Raw genomic sequence first — 17,261 nt, 5'->3', positions numbered from 1 at the left:
ATGGACAACAGTCCAGTTGCAAATCCTTCAACTGAATGAGAATTGTTTTAGGTGTGAAAAACTCCCTCATGAACCTATTTTTCTGTGAGTGCTAACAGCTTTCAATCTGCACTGCTTATATTTAAGATGACACACTTTAACACAGAGTAAAGATATACTTGTGTTTTATTTTGAAACCTGCAGAGGAGTAGTAAATAAAACATTTTCTTGCCATTTGTTCGCCGTTGTGCAATACAGTAAAGTAAATCTCAATGTTACACAAACTGAACGAACAAATGCCTCAAATTACTGACCTTGAACAACAGGAGGGGCAGTAAATCACCTTTAATAAACTCTGACTTCAGAATTTTATCACTTTGGAGTTTTTCCTCCATCCGTCATGTTGGAAGCACATTAGGAAAGAATATTATTGTCTCTTTTCATAAAAAATAAATTCAATAAAAGGGAGAAAATTGTGTTATGTCAGAAGTACACGAAGTTCTCTTTAAAACAACCACAAAAATACATTAAAGACTGTCCAGCAGGACAAATCTCAAAGCAATCCCACTTTTATTTTCACAATTCCATCACAGATCCTGTAGCAGTCTCCTCTCATGTGGACTCAATGTCCACAAAATCCAAAGTCTTTGTAGCTGTCTTGCAATGACCAATGTGACCTTTCAGCTGTTCAAATGTGTCAGTTGAGTGAATCTTTGCTGCAGGTGTTCAGAGGTCTGGCCTCTCACCTGTGTGGCTTCTCACGTGGATCTTCATGGCGCTACGATCTCTAAACTCTTTACCACAAATTTTGCAGGTGTGTGGTTTAATGCCTGCGTGCTCCTCTGTCCTCCTGGCTCTCATCTACAGTGGAGTTGTTACACAGGAGCTGGTAGTCACTGTTTAGTTTTTGTAACAAAAAGTTCTGAGCCAACCTGTCGAACACGACGAGTTGGTTCTCTCCTGGACTCTGAGTTTCACCAGGACTCGGGTCCAGAACCTGATCTTTGATGACGTAACTGTCTTCTCCAGTAAGACAAAACGTTAAATCCTCTATGTCCTGCTTCAGTTCCAGCTGCTCTCCCCCCTGAATGGGGAACAGTTCCTCTTTCAGCTGTAAAGGTTGTAAAGGCCTCTTGGCAAAAATGGATGGACGGAGTTTTTGTCAACTAGAACTGGACCGAAACTGTTGTGGTATCTGACAGTTCTTAGGTGAGGTCAGGGGTTGGTATGTAAGGAAGATGCTTGTTCGGGATCCTCCCAGGTCTCTCCATGGCCCTCCTCCTCTGGCAGGGAGGGCCAGCAGCACAGGTGCTGCTAATCAGTAATCAGCCACACCTGCAGCCATCACCAGCCCAGCTATAAGAGGAAGCCTGCCCTTGCACGCGGTGCTTGAACGTACTGAACGCACGTGGTTACGTTACCGACAGGCTCGCTTAGGATTTTGCTGCCCTTTTGCAAACACTCTAGTTTTTGCTCTGTGGATTCACTCCTATGTTATTTTCCCCCTGTTTTCCTTTCCCCAAGAGTTCCTCTACAAACATAAACCTGTTTTTCTCCTGGACCCCAACAGTCTCCTTCCCGCTTCACCTTCAGTTCCTCTGGGACCTCTGACCCCCAGTTTTAGATATTCCCCACCCTGGACTTGTTAGTGCACGCACACACGTGTGTGACCAGTCACTGTACTGACACATCCCAGTCATGTAAATCTAAAGCACCACCCCCACCACACCCCCGTATTCTAGCCTCCCTTGTACAGAGCAGGGTTTTTTCCTGTTCCATTTAATAAATAGCCTTTGGCCATTATCCTTCATCACTGGTTGCTGCTACTCTGGTCCAAACTCAGTTCAATTCAGCATAACAATGCTGTTGCAGCTGGGTTTTACCATGTATGTTCAGCAAGTCCATTTTCAAAGGGACATATTTATGACATGTTTAAGTTAAGATACCATGAAGGGATGGATACCATGGTATATAGTCAGAATAGCAGCCAGAGGTTCAAATCTGGGCCCAAGAATCTCTCAATGGATGCTTGAGAGCAGTGACACTGTGTTTTCTACCATAAACCTTTTTATATGCAACTAAGACTGCGTCAGCGGCAGTTCCTTCATCGTCACATCATCACCGTCTAAAAGACATCACTATCACATACAGAAATGACTCGAATTTGAGTAAAACTAATAAGAATTTTAGTCCATAACACTAAATAAAAAAAAAATGGCCTCAGGCACCGACACCACAAATTAACTAACATCCACCGACTCTTAAAGTTACCTTCTAAGGTTATAGGAACATAGAATCTGCATCTGAATACCATGTGCTTCTCTAGATTGTCCCTGCAAAACCAGGAGAGAGATCGTAGCGTATTCTCAGCTGCTATTGCTCAGAGCCCCATCTTTGCAGATGTTTTGGTACCAAGACAGTAAGCATGGAAGGTGACACTGAAACTCCTGCATCCACAAGCAGGCCTCCAAGGCAAGGCAAATTTTATTTGTAGCCTGTTTACACAACAGTTTGTCTCAAAGGGCTTTAGATGGCATCATGACAACATCCTCTGCCCTTAGACCCTCACATCGACAACAACAGCTCAGTCCACTGCAGACCTTCACGAGGGACTGATTAGGAAATGTTGTGTGGTCAAATCAGGTGGGGATCCTTAACCAGGTGTCACACAGGATGTTGTCTCTGACAGCTGTGCTCTGGTGAAAACCACGAGTCGTGTTGGCAGAAACAGGTTTCTCTGGCCCAGAGCCTCAGCCAGTGACAAAGAGGCACATGATGGTGGATCCTACTGTTTAGATAGAAGTATGCTCTGCCCTCGACTATGAGGGATAAAGGCAAGTACCAAGTCTGGCAGTGTCCGACAGTACGTGTTAATGTTGGTATCAAATTGTGACCTTTTAAACGCGTCATTGTAGGATGGAAAAATCTATGGTCTGATTATTAATGCCAAAAACTCTTTTTGTTTGGCATGTAGTTAAACCTTGAGAGAGCGGAGACCACCATCTCACAAAATGTCCATGAATAGTTTGTTAACATGTTATGTTTTCAACCACATGTCACTTTTTAATGTTGCAATGTTATCACTTCTTTGTGGCTCCTGAACACAGAAAGAGTCAGCCACCTATATTTAGCTTGAAGCTAACGCAGACTGACGGCTAACAACAGCAACGCCGTCCAAAAACACACTTTTTCAGGATAAACATCAAACTGGGATGGACCAGAGTTCTCATGACTTTTTACAACAGCCCTGAAAAACTCATCTTAGAACTCTAAAAACTAAGAACTCTGAATACTGAAAGTACCTCAGGACTCTGACTAGCCGCATACTGAACTGGAGTTTATCGTTCATTATAATATATATTTCACTAACGATTACTGATGAGACCCACCTACAGTGCGTGGCTTCATACCAGCAGCAGACGCAGTGAACAGTTCTACGGGACCGTAGTTTATGACTACATGAATCACACAAGCCTTTTTTGTTTGAGCTCTTCCCAGTTGCCTCAACATGATGGGACCCAGTAACTCCACATATGTACCACACACACCTCTTGTTGGTGTGTTTTATGGATCTTTCTGTTGTCGCAGTGTCTTTTATCTTAGAAAATACATCGATAAATGTGCCAGTTTCACATAGATAGATAGATGGATCGAACTTTATTGATCCCAAAACGGGGAAATTTGTGTTACCGCAGCTCAATTACAAGAAAGAAATACATCAATACATGAATACATCAATCATACTACAATATCAGTAACATTGATCCTGCATTATAGATGACTTATTTGGATGCTATTGTTGTACTTCAACGCAAACTTCTGATTCCTTACTTTGACTGACTTTTTTTTTTTTTAATAATTCAGATCATTCTTGACATGAGAAGAAAAAAAACGAGAAGAAACTTTGTCTTTGAACTTTGTCCTGGTGCACGCAGCAGAGTTGTGCCCTTTATTTTTGTTTTTTTTGCCCTGTTGCCCTTCTGGGACTCCATACCAGAAGGTGACTTCGTCATGTTTGATTGACTCATGATCTCCTTCATGTGGCGCTGACTTCTGACTTCAAGAGATTTAGATAAACATAAACTCAAGCTGTTACTGAGATGAGACTAAAAATGGTCAGAAGTGTGTTTTCTTTTTTGTTTTAGTTGACTCGTCCAGGGCCCGTTGGGGACGTGTGCCTGTTGGGAGTGGACTGATTGTTGTCTCCCCCTGCTGGTAGTGGATGTGGTTGATGGTGTTTTCTTATTTGGACTACAGGCTCAGCTTTCCATGTTCAGCCGTCCATGTTGCTAGGTGGAGGAACCATTCCTGACATTTGCTACAACCACTGCACTGGAAATTCTGGGCTTCCATGTAAATGCCAAACAGTCAGCAGGACACTGTAGGGAGTCGAACCCCATCCCAGTACACCGGGAGCACCATTACCAGTGTCTTTGCTATTTAACTCTACATGGAAGGGAAGGCTAACCTGCAGGAGTAAAAGCATGTGAGTGGCAGCAAGTAGCCATCGGTCTCCCTCCTGTGGTAAAGGTTCCTGCACCTCCAGCACCACCAGAGTTTTCTGAATCGTTCTTAGTCTGGACCCTCACCTGGGAGCACTTTGTCATGGTAGACACTACCAGGGGCTGTTGCCCCCGACAACACAGCTACCAGGCTCACAGGGCCACGCAAACCCCTCCACCACGATAAGGTGACGACTCAGAATAAATCAAAATAGAAAAAATATATTATTGTGTGGCAGATTCATTTCATTTTTTAAAAGGAATAATTTCACTGCCTTCTACATTTCTTCTTGTCCAGGAGGCATCGCCCTTCTGTGGCATCGTTATCTCCATAACGTTGTTTCCTTGCAGTGCCGTCCCATCTGCCATTGTGTTGGTTGGCGGGAGCGCGGTGGTTGTGCGTGTCCCTGGAGGGAGGCTGACGTGAGTGGGCCCTGAAACCAAACAACACCAACAAAGCACAGTCAGCACCACTCCTTCCTATTGATTGATGACGTTTCCCACAGAGAAACCACCAGGCTGTTCTTCATGAACAGGAACAGAAACAGAAATTGAATAAAAAAGTATTAGACAGAATAGCACAGTTACACAAAAACTTTCACAGCTTTTATTCAAAAAGAACTAAGTACCGTGATCTGGACCGATGAGGAGACCGGGCCTGGGAGGGAGACCTGGACCAGTGAGGAGACCAGCCTGGAATGGAGTACTGACTTGTTGAGGAGACCTTGGGTAGTGACGAGACCGGGCCCGGGAGGGAGTCCTGATTTGTTAAGGAGACCTTGGGTAGTGAGGAGAGGAAGTCCTGGACCAGTTTGATCCTCCATGGTGGAACCTCAGTGACACAGATAAAAGAAACATGTATGTCAAAGATCTGCAGGTTTCAGCTGAACTGTGCAGCCTAGAATGAAGGAAAGAGCATCGATAAATTCTATCCATTTGGTTAGGGGTGTCTACCTTTCCCCCTCCCTTCTGTGGTGGCTGAGCTTCTAAAAACAAGCTAACATCCCCCCCAAACCTGAAGAAGAAAGCTAAAATTAGCATCAGACCCAAAACAGCGAACCAATATTAGCACCAGTCCTGAAGCAGCAAGCTACTGTTAGCATCATACCTGAAGTAGCCAACTAACATTAGTACCAGACCGGAAGAGGCAGGTCAAAGTTTGCACCAGAATTCTAGTACCAAGCTAAAATTAGCACTGCACCAGTGACCTGCAGCTGTGGATTTCACTTTATATCTGCATTTGTTAACTTCATTCACAAAAACCCTCGCAAAGTTTGATTGTCCTGCTATTTTGTTGTTGTTGTATGTTGTTGTTAAGTATCATAGTTCATTTAGAATAGCTTGTGTACTTCGTGTGAGTGAAGGACCTGGGGTGATGCAGTATAAGTGAGAACTAACAGCTCCTATGAATTCCACCTGACATGTAATTTAAACCTAAATACATTTGATTTACACTACACTTTCAAAAATAAATTCATTTAAAAGGCTTTAGGGTTCCTTTCACCTCTTTACCACCAAATTACACACTGACTCAGACTTTTGACACACTGACAGCAACATGATGGAAGTTATGGCCTCACCATGCAGCTGTGAGAGAGACAGGCATCATGTCACCATACACGTGTGGCTGGTCTTATGTCCACCATGTCTGACTTTTTGGGGTTTTAGTCCAGCGCTGTTCACCAGTTAACCAGACAGCCAGTCAAACCTACACCAGTTGACCCAGATGGAAGCGGAACGCTTGGATGAGTGGTTCCTTACCTTCTTTGGTCTGTTCATTGATGACCAGCAGGCTGGAGAGTTTGGGGTCAAGCTTTTGCGTCTTTATCACCTTTTTCAGCAGGCCTTCCATTGGGATTACGCCCCCATGTAACACCACACTGCCAGAGACTTGTTGAGAAGCAAACTTGTAATGCACGCCAGGCATTGCTAGAGTCCCAAAACCAGTTTGTTGTTGTTCCAGAGAGCGCAGCAGTAGTTGACGACTGAGGGAACAGTCACCAACTGACCATGGAGGAACTTTGAGGGTTCTTATACTAGTAATGTCAGTGTGATGAAGATTCATGATCAAAGGGTCAACATTTTCAAATTACTAGGTTTCCATGGCAACAATCATAGCACGTGGCTGCCTCTCTAATCAGGTCTGCAGCTGTGAAGTCATTTTAGTGATGAAACTTGTGGCTCTGAGGCTATGAGGACCTTTTCTGGGACAGTTTTTGTCCTGTGAGGAGTGAGGAAGTGCAGTACTGGAAGCTGCCACCGCAGCAGGGGTGAGGCACTACATGAGATTGTCCATTCTGATATCTGTGGCCTCCAAGTCCCTGTTCGTGACGTGATGCTGTTCTTTGCATGCAGGTCACATGACCAGTTCACACCGGAGCCACATTTTTAATGATAATGTGAACAATTACGTTAAAAAAAAGAATTTGAAAAATCCAAAACAATAAAAATATCAAAAAAGATTTTGTGGACAATCAAAATATGAGACCAGTGGAGGATACCCGAGAACCTGTCGGACCCCAATGTTCCCGGTGTCTCTTGCAGGATCTGTTTATATATGTGAAGCCCTGGCTCTGGTTTATTAAGAGTGTGTGTGTGTGTGTGTGTGTGTGTGTGTCTAAATATGAGTTGAGAGATGGATGCAAATTTGTGTTACCAAAAGCAGAAGAAGAAGTAAAAAGATGAAAAATTTCTTTGAAAAGGTTCAGCTGTGGAAGAGAGCTGATCTCCAACTCAAGCAACGTACTTCCTTTATTCTGTTCCAAAAATAATTACGAGCCTTCATATTTGGGAGTTACGACTGCAGTGAAAAAAAGGAGTCATAAATGTGCATTATATGAATAATTGTATGTGCGTGTATGCGTATCTATATATGCATAAACGTGCATGTGTATGTATCACACATGTTTGTTTTTTTGTTTGATTTTTCTCTTCCCACTTGACACCAGTGTGTCGCTTCAGATGTTGAGTAGGGGGCCACTCATAAGCCTTTGCTTCTGCCTGAGCCTTTTTCAGTCAGATTGTTGAATTTGTCTTCTTCTGTTCCTGCTTTTTTAGGCGTATAAAATGACTGAAGTGAAAAGATCTGAATAGAGAATGATTGCTTGCAGTGTGAACACGGTGCTATTTATGAGTACACTGTCTTGTTGTTCCTCAGCTGACGCCAGTACACTTCATGAAATATTCATTCTACAAATGTATCAGTAAACACCATCTGACTACTTTAGCCCTCAGTTTATTTATTTGTAGAGAGTTTCCCACATTGGGTACCTGGACACTCCTCTGTCTGCTCTTGTTGAACTCCTTGCTTCTAACATTTATTGTGTACTTCTGAAAGAAGGAAGTTCTTTGTAATTACAAGAGTAAAGCAACAGAGGACTTTGCTTTCAGTCTGTAAGACTAAATTGAGGGCTAAAAGTCAGTGTCAGAACAAACGTGTGGGTGAAAAACTGAAATGTTACCAGACCTGAAGAGGCAGGTTAAAGTTTGTACCAGAATTTTAGTACCGAGCTAAAATTAGCACTGCACCTGTGAAAGCAAGCAACCTGTAGCGGCAAGCTAATGTCACCACGCTGAGTTTTTCTTCACAACAGCGTAGATGTCTCCTGCTCCAGCAGTCGGTTTTATGCTGTCCCTTGACTGAGACGCACAAACTTCTGAATAAACTGTATCCTGCTGCTGTTCACTGTCCTGCAGGTCAGAAGAACCTTCGTGTCGCTTCGAAAAGTCGATCTCTCCATAATGAATTTCTTTGTTATCTGTGTCAGCCAGATTTTGACTCTGCAAACAAATGAAGAAACAACTCATAAAGTCTCAGACAAAATTAACTTCACTTCTGCTGATATAAAACAGATGAATCTACTTCCTCCATACACAGCAAACACTTCTTGTTTCACAGGTTGCTTTATCACTTTGGTTTCTTTCACATCTTAACTGTCTCATCTTTCACATTGATTCTGAACCTGTTAAGTCAGCGACTGATGCACAATACAGGGCTGTGCTGTAAGGATAGTTACACACCCAAGAGTGTTGTGGAGTTGCATGTGATGATTTCGACCGTCTTGGAAAAACTACAGTCCTGTAAAAATAAAACACACAAAAAGAAAGACTTTAGACTTTTCAAGTTCTGAGCTCAAGTTGACAATTTTCCTTCTGCTCTTCCATTTTGTTTCTCCAGAGTGCAGAAAGAGCCAGCCACATACATTCAACTTGAAGCTAATGCTGACTGATGCTAACAACAGCGACAGCAACAAAACAAAAACGACAACATCCCTTTACACCCTCCCAAGTGTATAATCTGGTATAATCCAGGTCTCCTTCATCCAGCCTTATGCTCACATCCTGGTTCAAACTCCTCATGGTAGATGAAACCAACTTGTTTGTGTTTGTATGTGCTTGTTCACATCAGTGAACTGGAAGTGTTTGCCATCACTGAATATACGGCTGGATGAAGGACGCGTCAGTGATACAGGATGATGCTCTTGAGAGTTTGGAAATGGAGATTGTTGGACAGTTTTGTTGCCATAGCTGTTGTTAGCCAGCGGTCACCATCAGCTTCAAGCTCAGTGTGCCTGGCTGGCTAAATAAAAATACTGTAAAGTTTGAAGGTTGCTTCACAGGAACTGAGGGAAACCCAATGTCTGAGAACTACTTTGAAGTTCTTCAAGCAAAGTTGCTTTGGGGAGAGTCAGACAGGAGTGCATACGTCCATCGATGCAAGAAAGAGCATGAAAAGACTGGAATGAATGTTTGCAATCATTTCATGTTCACTCACAATCAGGCTCCTCCATGTCTGACTTAGACTGCCAGGGGATCTCCCATGATGCACTGGGCTTCTCTCTCCTCCTTTCTGTCCTCCTTGACTCATTCGTGTTACTAACTTTTCTTCTTCTCTGGAGACTTTGTGCTTCCCCACTTCCCAGATCCCTGACTGCTGCTGCTGCTGCTGCTGCTGGAGGAGGCTACAGACCCGAAGAGGCTCAGGCTGACACCCTCAGTGCCAGCACTGGTATTAGTACTAGTAGTATTTATATCAGTATTCTCTATACTGTACCAGCATTGACATCTGCATTCCATTTGTATCATATTTGCTAGCACATAAATGCTCATATGATGCTGAAGTGATTGCTTGATTAACCTGCAGATGTTTTTATTGGTCACTATCCAATGTGTTGTTTGCCCTCAGTCCCTCTGTTCCAGCCTGTTTATGTCCCCGTCTGTCCATCAGCCTCTTCCCTCTCTTTATCTCTGTCCCTCTCTTTCCTTCTGTATGTCTGTCTTCCTCCATTATCTGTCTTTGTCTCTGCCCCGCTCTCCTGCTCTCTTTCCTTCCAACCAGTCAAAGCAGACGTCCGTTCCCACTGATCCTGGATCTGCTCCACATTCCTGCCTGTTAAAAGAAAGGTTTTCATCACCACTGTTGCAGGATGTGCTGCTCATGGAGAGTTGTTGGGTGTAGATTCATTGAAGGAGTGAGGTACTGGACCTGCTCTACTTGTAAAGTGTCATGAGGGAACTTTTGTTGGGATTTGGTGCTGAACAAATAAAATTGACCTGACTTGACTTTTCTCTTCTTGGTACTTCGAGGGTTTAAGTTCTCAGCAGGAGGGTTTGGTCATGTGTGCAGCTGAGGGAGGGCGTCTCCATCCATCAGGGTAAAGATCAGAATGCTGGGTCATTGCTGATGATCATCTCCTCAGTCTCTGGATGAATCTCATCGGACAGAGTGATGCGCCAGTTCACCCGTCAAGAACACACTCCCTCTAAGCTAAAGGGTGTGACTGTGTCCCTCCAGATCTCTGAAATACACCGTCCCGTCTTTTTATTTTGTACTTCTTTGTGTCCCAGGAGCGTGACGATCTTCCCACAGGTTTAGTTTTCTCATACAGACACTTTTGAAAGTACACTTTATCATTAATGAACTTACCTTACCTACCTTAAACGTACCTTTCAAAGAAATGAACTGAAATTCATAGTGCTTTACAAGTCAGAGAATAAACAGAGACTGAAATAAGTACAATTTTATAGACAGTGAGTTATGCTAACTGAACCATCAAAGAAGAAAAGAAACAGACATGACATGAATCAAATGACCGATAAAAAGCTTGATTTGAAGAAGAAATAAAGGAAAACAATTAAAATTAGTACATATAATACAAATTTCCAGTTTATCATCGTGGATTAGATCCGTGAGCCTCAGTCCTTTTCAGTTCCGGCCTGTGTATCCAGGGAAGACTGGAGGATGCTGGTCGCTCCTTTGTCCTCAGTGCAGCTGGCCGCTCGGTGCTGACTTGGTGCTCCTGCGCTGGCGGAGTCGGAATCAGCGAGCAGGCCCTGAAGTAACTCGTGTGTTTTTCATCAATATAAATAGCTATATCGAAGCGAAGTAAAATCTGGTCAACTGGACGTAAGTTTATCTTGAAGACGTTTCACCTCTCATCCGAGAGGCTTCTTCAGTTCTAGTGAAGAGTGTGGAAACTCCAGCTTATAAACCTATGTGGGAGTGGTCAGTGCTATTGTGGTGGAAACGGCCCTCCCGAGACTCACCTGGCCTCCCCAAACGACAGTCGTTGTGAGGTGTCAGGGAGTTTCAGGGGTGGTCGTTAGGGAGTTTCACCGACCACTCAGACTCTAATGGGCTGTGCTGGCATCAGCCGTTCCACATGGGTCTTTCAGCTGAGCTCTTTGGGGAAGTTTTGAAAGGACTTGGTTGTAAATAGGTGAAAGGAAATGTCGCAGTCCACCTCCTCTGTTCAAAGATGGTTTCTCTATCCTGACGTGGATGGCTTCTTTAACTCCTCTTTCAAACCATCTGTCCTCTCTGTCGAGTATTTGGACATGGTCGTCCTGGAAGGAGTGGCTTTCCTCCTTGAGGTGGAGGAAAACCGCTGAGTCCTGTCCTCCAGAGTTGGCTCTTCTATGTTGGGCCATGCGCTTGTTGAGGGGCTGTTTGGTTTCCCCTATGTAGAGATCCGTGCAGGCCTCACTGCATCTGACAGCGTATACCAGATTGCTTTTCTGGCTGTGAGGGGTGGGATCTTTGGGGTGAACCAGTCTTTGTCTCAGAGTGTTGTCTGGTTTAAAAGACACAGGGATGCGGTGCTTATTATAGATTCTCCTTAATTTCTCAGAAACCCCTGCCACATAGGGGATCGCTATGTTTTTTCTCCTGCCTTCTTCATCTTCCCTCCTCCTGGAGCTCTCCTCCTTTCTGGACCTGGAAGAGGATTTTACAAAGGTCCAGTCTGGGAAGCCACAAGTTTTAAGTGCTCTTTTCAGATGCTGCTGTTCTTTTTTCCGGCCTTGGACGCTGGTGGGGATGGTCTCCGCTCGGTGTTGCAGCGTCCTGATGACACCTAACTTGTGCTCCAGAGGATGGTGAGAGTCAAAAAGCAAGTATTGGTCAGTGTGGGTGGGTTTCCTGTACACATCCACCCTCAGGCTCCTGTCCTCTTGAATGTAGACGTCGCAGTCCAAAAAGGGCAGATGGTCGTCTTTCACATCCTCTCTGGTGAACTTGATGTTGACGTCTACCGAGTTGATGTGTGCTGTAAACGGTTGTACCTCCTGAACCTTGATCTTCACCCAGGTGTCATCAACGTATCGGAACCAGTGGGTGGGGGGGGGTCCACTGAAGGAAGTCAGGGCCCTCTGTTCCACCTCTTCCATGTATAGGTTGGCCACGATAGGAGATACGGGAGAACCCATGGCACAGCTGTGTTTTTGCCTGAAAAACTTCCCTCTGTACTGGAAGTAGGTTGTGTTCAGGCAAAGGTCCAGAAGTTGGCAGATTTGGTCCGGATTGAGGTTGGTCCTGTTGCTGAGGGTGTTGTCCAGCTGTAGGCGTTTCTTCACTGTTTCCACAGCCTCCACGGTAGGGACGCAGGTGAACAAGGAGGTCACATCGTAGGACACCATGGTCTCATCTGGGTCCAGCTTGAGTTCTCTAACCTTGTTCACGAAGTCCATGGAATTCTGGACGTGGTGGGGGGTTTTCCCTCCCAAGGGGGCTAAGATGATGGCGACGTGTTTGGCGATGTTGTACGTCACGGAGTTTATGCTGCTGACAATGGGTCGGAGCGGGGCACCTTCCTTGTGGATTTTGGGGAGGCCGTAAATCCGTGGAACTGCGTCCCCGGGGTACAGGCGGTGATACTCCAAGCGGTTGATGATTTCCCCCTTTTGCAGCTTCTGTAGGTGTTCCACCACTTTCTTCTTATAGCTGCTGGTGGGGTCGCGTTTTAAGGTCTCATGTGTGAAAGTCACTGAGAAGAGAACTGATCTTGTTCTGGTAGTCAGTTGTGTCAAGGACCACCGTGCATCTTCCTTTGTCAGCCGGAAGGATGGTGATGTTCTCATCTTTGCTCAGTGCATTCAAGGCCTTCCTTTCCTGGACCGAGAGGTTGGCAGAGGGGACCTTCGCCTCGGAGAGGGCCGCTGTGACCTTGAGTCGTAGTTCATCTGCTTCTGTGGTGGAGAGGTTGTTCTTCTTGATGGCGGATTCTGTGGCAGTGATGAGGTCCACAGTCGGGAGATGTTTCGGGGTGACAGCAAAGTTCATTCCTTTGGCAAGGACGCGTTTCTCAGGACTGGTCGTTTGGGGAGGCCAGGTGAGTCTCAGGAGGGTCGTTTCCACCACAATAGCACTGACCACTCCCACATAGGTTTATAAGCTGGAGTTTCCACACTCTTCACTAGAACTGAAGAAGCCTCTCGGATGAGAGGTGAAACGTCTTCAAGATAAACTTACGTCCAGTTGACCAGATTTTACTTCGCTTCGATCTATGATGACCTGGATGAATGAGAACCTACACAGACATAAATAGCTATAAGAACAAAAAATCTACTGCCACTTGTTTTCACTTCACTTGAGCATAGACGTCCTCTGTGCCAGCAGTGGTCGTGTTTGTTGACTTGTACACTTGAACTTGTGAATACACTGTATCCTGCTGCTGTCCACTGTGCTGCACAGAACAAGATGCTTCAGCTTTCCGATTGGAGAAGTCGATCTCTCCGTAATGGATTTCTTCTTTCTCTTTATGTGTTTCAGCTGGAACCACATCTTCATCTTCTGCTCGACTCTGTAAAGAAATTTAACACATGAAAACTGTTGTTAGGAGCTCCAGTGTACTGGCTGCCTCTAAATTTCCCCTTTACGTCCCCCAGATGAACACCTTTGTTCACAGCATGTTGCCAGTAAGATTTTTTTTTTAATCACACTTGTTCCTCCACGTCTCGACCTACGAGACACAATCCTCCACTCTACTGTCAAAATCCCTTTTCTCCCACCTGAATGTTTGCTGCAGCTGAATGCTTTGACTTGGAGTGCCTGTGAGGTACAAGAGGAGAAAAACGTTATAAAAAAAAAAGAGGCATAAATTTAAAAAAAAAATAAAAAATCTGATCAGTATCAGTTAAGTGACACAAAAAGCTGTAGCTTGAATAGCTTAAACAAAGGAAAGTATTAAAATATGATGATAATAATAATAATCATGATGAAAATAAAACACTGTCACTGGAAGAGCCAATTTCCAGTTCAGTGCCACATTCGATATTTCTTTTTTTGTTTGTTTACATTTCTTTTGGTATCCATTGTGCATCTTTCATGCCTCATAGATGCATTACCCATGTTGCCCAGTAGGCGGTTCCACCTGTGTGTTTGGAACAAATTGGTTACCTGTCTGTTGAAGCTCTATGCTTCATCTCCAGTGACCTGAAATTTAAAGACCTTCTGAACCAAATCTAGATCAGAGCCATGAGAGGACATGAGTAACCTGAGTGAGGGTCCATCTCCAATTAATGAGACAATTTCCTGCTTTAGTGAAACTTACCAAACACAGACAACCAGACCGATGAGCACCACGACCCCAGTGATTCCTCCAACAATCCCCCACTGAACAGAGCCATCGGTCTGCTCTCCTTTTAGAGATGAAACCAAGTATGAGGACGTACGGCAGCACTGATGAAGACGTTCAGGTGGTTGAGTATTTACCTGCAACAATCAGCTGGATCTCTGGTGAAGACTGATCGCCCAGATTATTTGTGGCCACACAGTAATAAACTCCTCCCTCTGTCACATTCAAGCGGTAAAAGTCTCCTTCAGAAACTTTCACAGCTCCACCCCTGCTCTTCTTGAACCAGGTGAAGCTGCTGACGGGAGGCTTGGCTCTGCTGGAGCAGCTCAGGTTCACCAGGCTGCCTGGTGACACCAAACCTGCTGGACTGGCTGATGCTGAGGTGTTTTTAGGAGCATCTGAGGAACAAGCGGCAGAGAGGAATTCCATGAATCATCATGTGCTGACAGGAACCAACCAGAATCACTGGCGTTCTTACATGACACATGGAGAGTCCTGGTGGTCTCTGCAGCCCTGGAACCACCATTCACAGGATATTCTGCAGAACAGGTGATGTTCTCTCCATCATGTTTGTGTGACAGAGTGATGTTCTTCTGGATTTCAGTTCTAAAGGTTCCATCAGCATTTTCCACCTTCTTGTTTGGAGCGTCTGGGTGGAGGTTCCAGGTGAGTTTAGGAGGTTTGTGAGGACAGGGAGTAGACGCTGAGCAGGTGAGAGTCACCAGCTCTGTCTCTCTCAGTTTACCTGGGAAGTCAAGCATCGGCCTTGCAGGAGAATCTGGGGGTGAAAATCAAACCCTGACAAACGTCACTCCACCGTCACAGACTTATGGAGAAAAATGACCCTTCAAAAAAGGAAATGTCAGGTTCCTTTTATTCAGTTGAACTTGTGAAAAAAGTATGTGACCTCAAGAGAAAAATCCAAAATGACAACAGCAAAAGAGGGAAAAGTCCTCAAATATCCATCCATTTTCTACTGCTTATCCTGTTCAGGGTGGCAGGGGGGCTGGAGCCTATCCCAACAGCTTGTGGGTTCTCTCTGGTACTCCAGCTTCCTCCCACAGTCCAAAGACATCAAGAGAGGACGAGGCTGATTGATACTCTAAATTGACTGTAGGTGTGACTGTGAGTGTGAATGGTTGTCTGTCTCTATGTGTTGGTCCTGTGATGGACCGGTGACCTGTCCAGGGTGAACCCCGCCTCTCACCTGAAGGCTGCTGGGATAGGCTCCAGCCCTGACCTTTAACAAGAATAAGCGGAAGAAAATGGATGGATGGATTGGCCTTTGGTGGAGGGAACCGAGGTCTAACACCTGGAGTGGCCTACAAAAACAAGCCAGCCCTGCACCGGCCACCTCATTCTTGTAAAATCCTTGCACACAATTTCTTCTCAATCCTTAATTTAATCTTACAGGCAGGACCACTGTAAGAGGAGACTGAAAGCTTCAAAAGTCCCGTCGTGTGTGAGACTAAATTTCTGTGTATGGACATTTCAAGAATGAGACCCAAAGCGTGTTCAATTCGTTCTAAACATAACTTGTGCTGATAAAAACAAAAGTCTTACCTGTAACTTTTATTTGAACTGGTTCACATCGGGCATTTGCCCTGAACGCAGGGTTCTCCATTCGGAAGAAGTAGGTGTCTGAATACTGGGGGGTTAAACTGGAGAAGAGAGTGCTGCAGTTTCTCTGATTCAGCCGGCCAATAATTTCCATTGGGTTACTGTTGGATGCCGCGCAGCTGTTGTAGAAAAGGTTGTCAATGTTGGTGCTACCTTTTAGCCACATTCCGCAGGTCTCTTTTGTCCTGTCATACACGTCATTCGTAATGTTACACGGGATGAGCAAACAGGAGCCACTCAGGGCCTCCATCTCCCGTGGCGCGGTGATGAAGGAGATCGAGCACTCCTTTGTGGCACCTGTCAGAGAAGATGATTCATAAAGTGGGAGAAGAAGTTTATATATATATTTTTTAAATTTTTATTTATTTTTTAATAAATGAATTTAGGACTGAAATGATTCAAGTAAAAGCTTCAAATGAAACTGACTCACCAAGAAGGAGGACGACGTGCAGCAGCACGTACATCAACATGGTTGGAGGCCACGCTGCGGGGAAAGAGCGCGCCTGGATTTCCAAACGCAACACAGTGATTTTCATTTCATTGTGTAAATATGAAACACCACATCAATAATGACACCCCAAATGACTTTATGGCGCCCGGCCGGTGGTTAAAAAAGAAACCAGCCCAGATTTGTTGTGTTATCGCGATCGTTATTGGTTCACATGAATTCCTATCGTCCTTTCTACCCTCGTGGACTTGTATCAAACGCAGCTATTTCTATAGAAATCATGATCACGTACTCGTCTGCATTCATTTGTTCATATGTTTCTGCGTATGCATTTTATTCAATTCAACTTTTATAACAGTCCTCCCTTTTCTCATCATACGCACACCTTTTTGTCCTCATTTGTTCTTTTTTTTTTTACTCCTCTAAATATAATCAGTTAAAAAAAAGAGAGAGAGAGAGAGAGAGAGAGAGAGAAGAGAAAATTCTGTACTTACCAATAAATTATTTAAGCTGCAGTAGAGCAGAAAAATATTCAACTTCCCTCTTCAACTGTTTTAAGTTTCAACTTCCTGTGGTGTCGCAGCCCCATTGATTTTCTTGTGAAACATCAGTAGCTTCTGTTGCCGTGAGCATCCTGCGTGAACAACAACCCTAACATCAAGTGTGTTTTCAGAGCTTCTCACGTAAAACATGAAAATCAAAAAATAATAGTTGAACGGGGGGGGGGAGTCTTTACAGCACATTTACATTATTGCAACTGACACCAAGAAAAAAGTCTGCAATTCGTATGTACAAAGAAGTTCCTGTTACTCAACACAATGCAAAAACCTCCATGTCCACATTTCCTACTTTTCACCA

At 44.4% G+C, this 17,261-nt stretch overlaps 2 protein-coding genes across 3 annotated transcripts in view; both read right to left on the bottom strand.

Moving 5' to 3' along the window:
• Positions 1 to 4,733: 4,733 nt before the first annotated feature.
• On the bottom strand, positions 4,734 to 6,500 carry LOC147241807 (uncharacterized). Its single transcript, XM_086191496.1, has 3 exons — positions 6,243 to 6,500; positions 5,111 to 5,313; positions 4,734 to 4,915 (listed from the first exon to the last, which is right to left on the bottom strand). Exons 1-3 carry the CDS (start codon positions 6,406 to 6,408, stop codon positions 4,805 to 4,807), a joined length of 480 nt encoding a protein of 159 aa, XP_086047622.1. The 5' UTR covers positions 6,409 to 6,500; the 3' UTR covers positions 4,734 to 4,804.
• Positions 6,501 to 13,234: 6,734 nt separating this feature from the next.
• Positions 13,235 to 17,261, bottom strand: part of LOC147241806 (sialoadhesin-like) — a 4,452-nt gene continuing 425 nt past the window's right edge. Inside the window, exons 2-9 of one of the 2 annotated variants that reach the window (XM_086191303.1) lie at positions 16,898 to 17,037; positions 16,386 to 16,458; positions 15,899 to 16,252; positions 14,814 to 15,113; positions 14,473 to 14,733; positions 14,312 to 14,399; positions 13,770 to 13,809; positions 13,235 to 13,561 (exon numbers count right to left, since the gene is read on the bottom strand). In XM_086191303.1, the coding sequence (XP_086047429.1) occupies positions 13,340 to 13,561; positions 13,770 to 13,809; positions 14,312 to 14,399; positions 14,473 to 14,733; positions 14,814 to 15,113; positions 15,899 to 16,252; positions 16,386 to 16,425 (1,305 nt within the window). In that variant the 5' untranslated portion in view covers positions 16,426 to 16,458; positions 16,898 to 17,037 and the 3' untranslated portion in view covers positions 13,235 to 13,339. Of the gene's footprint in view, positions 13,562 to 13,769; positions 13,810 to 14,311; positions 14,400 to 14,472; positions 14,734 to 14,813; positions 15,114 to 15,898; positions 16,253 to 16,385; positions 16,459 to 16,897; positions 17,109 to 17,261 lie in introns of those variants that run through there. The other variant, XM_086191304.1, reaches the window with a different exon arrangement.

The sequence above is a fragment of the Aulostomus chinensis genome, chromosome 21 (genome assembly GCF_037954235.1).
Source record: "Aulostomus chinensis isolate RoL2024-O1b breed Wild chromosome 21, RoL_Achi_v1.0, whole genome shotgun sequence".
In the NCBI taxonomy this organism is placed as follows: Eukaryota; Metazoa; Chordata; class Actinopteri; order Syngnathiformes; family Aulostomidae; genus Aulostomus; species Aulostomus chinensis.
The sequence above is the reverse complement of the archived record's forward strand: the minus strand, read 5'-3'. Positions and strand labels throughout refer to the sequence as shown.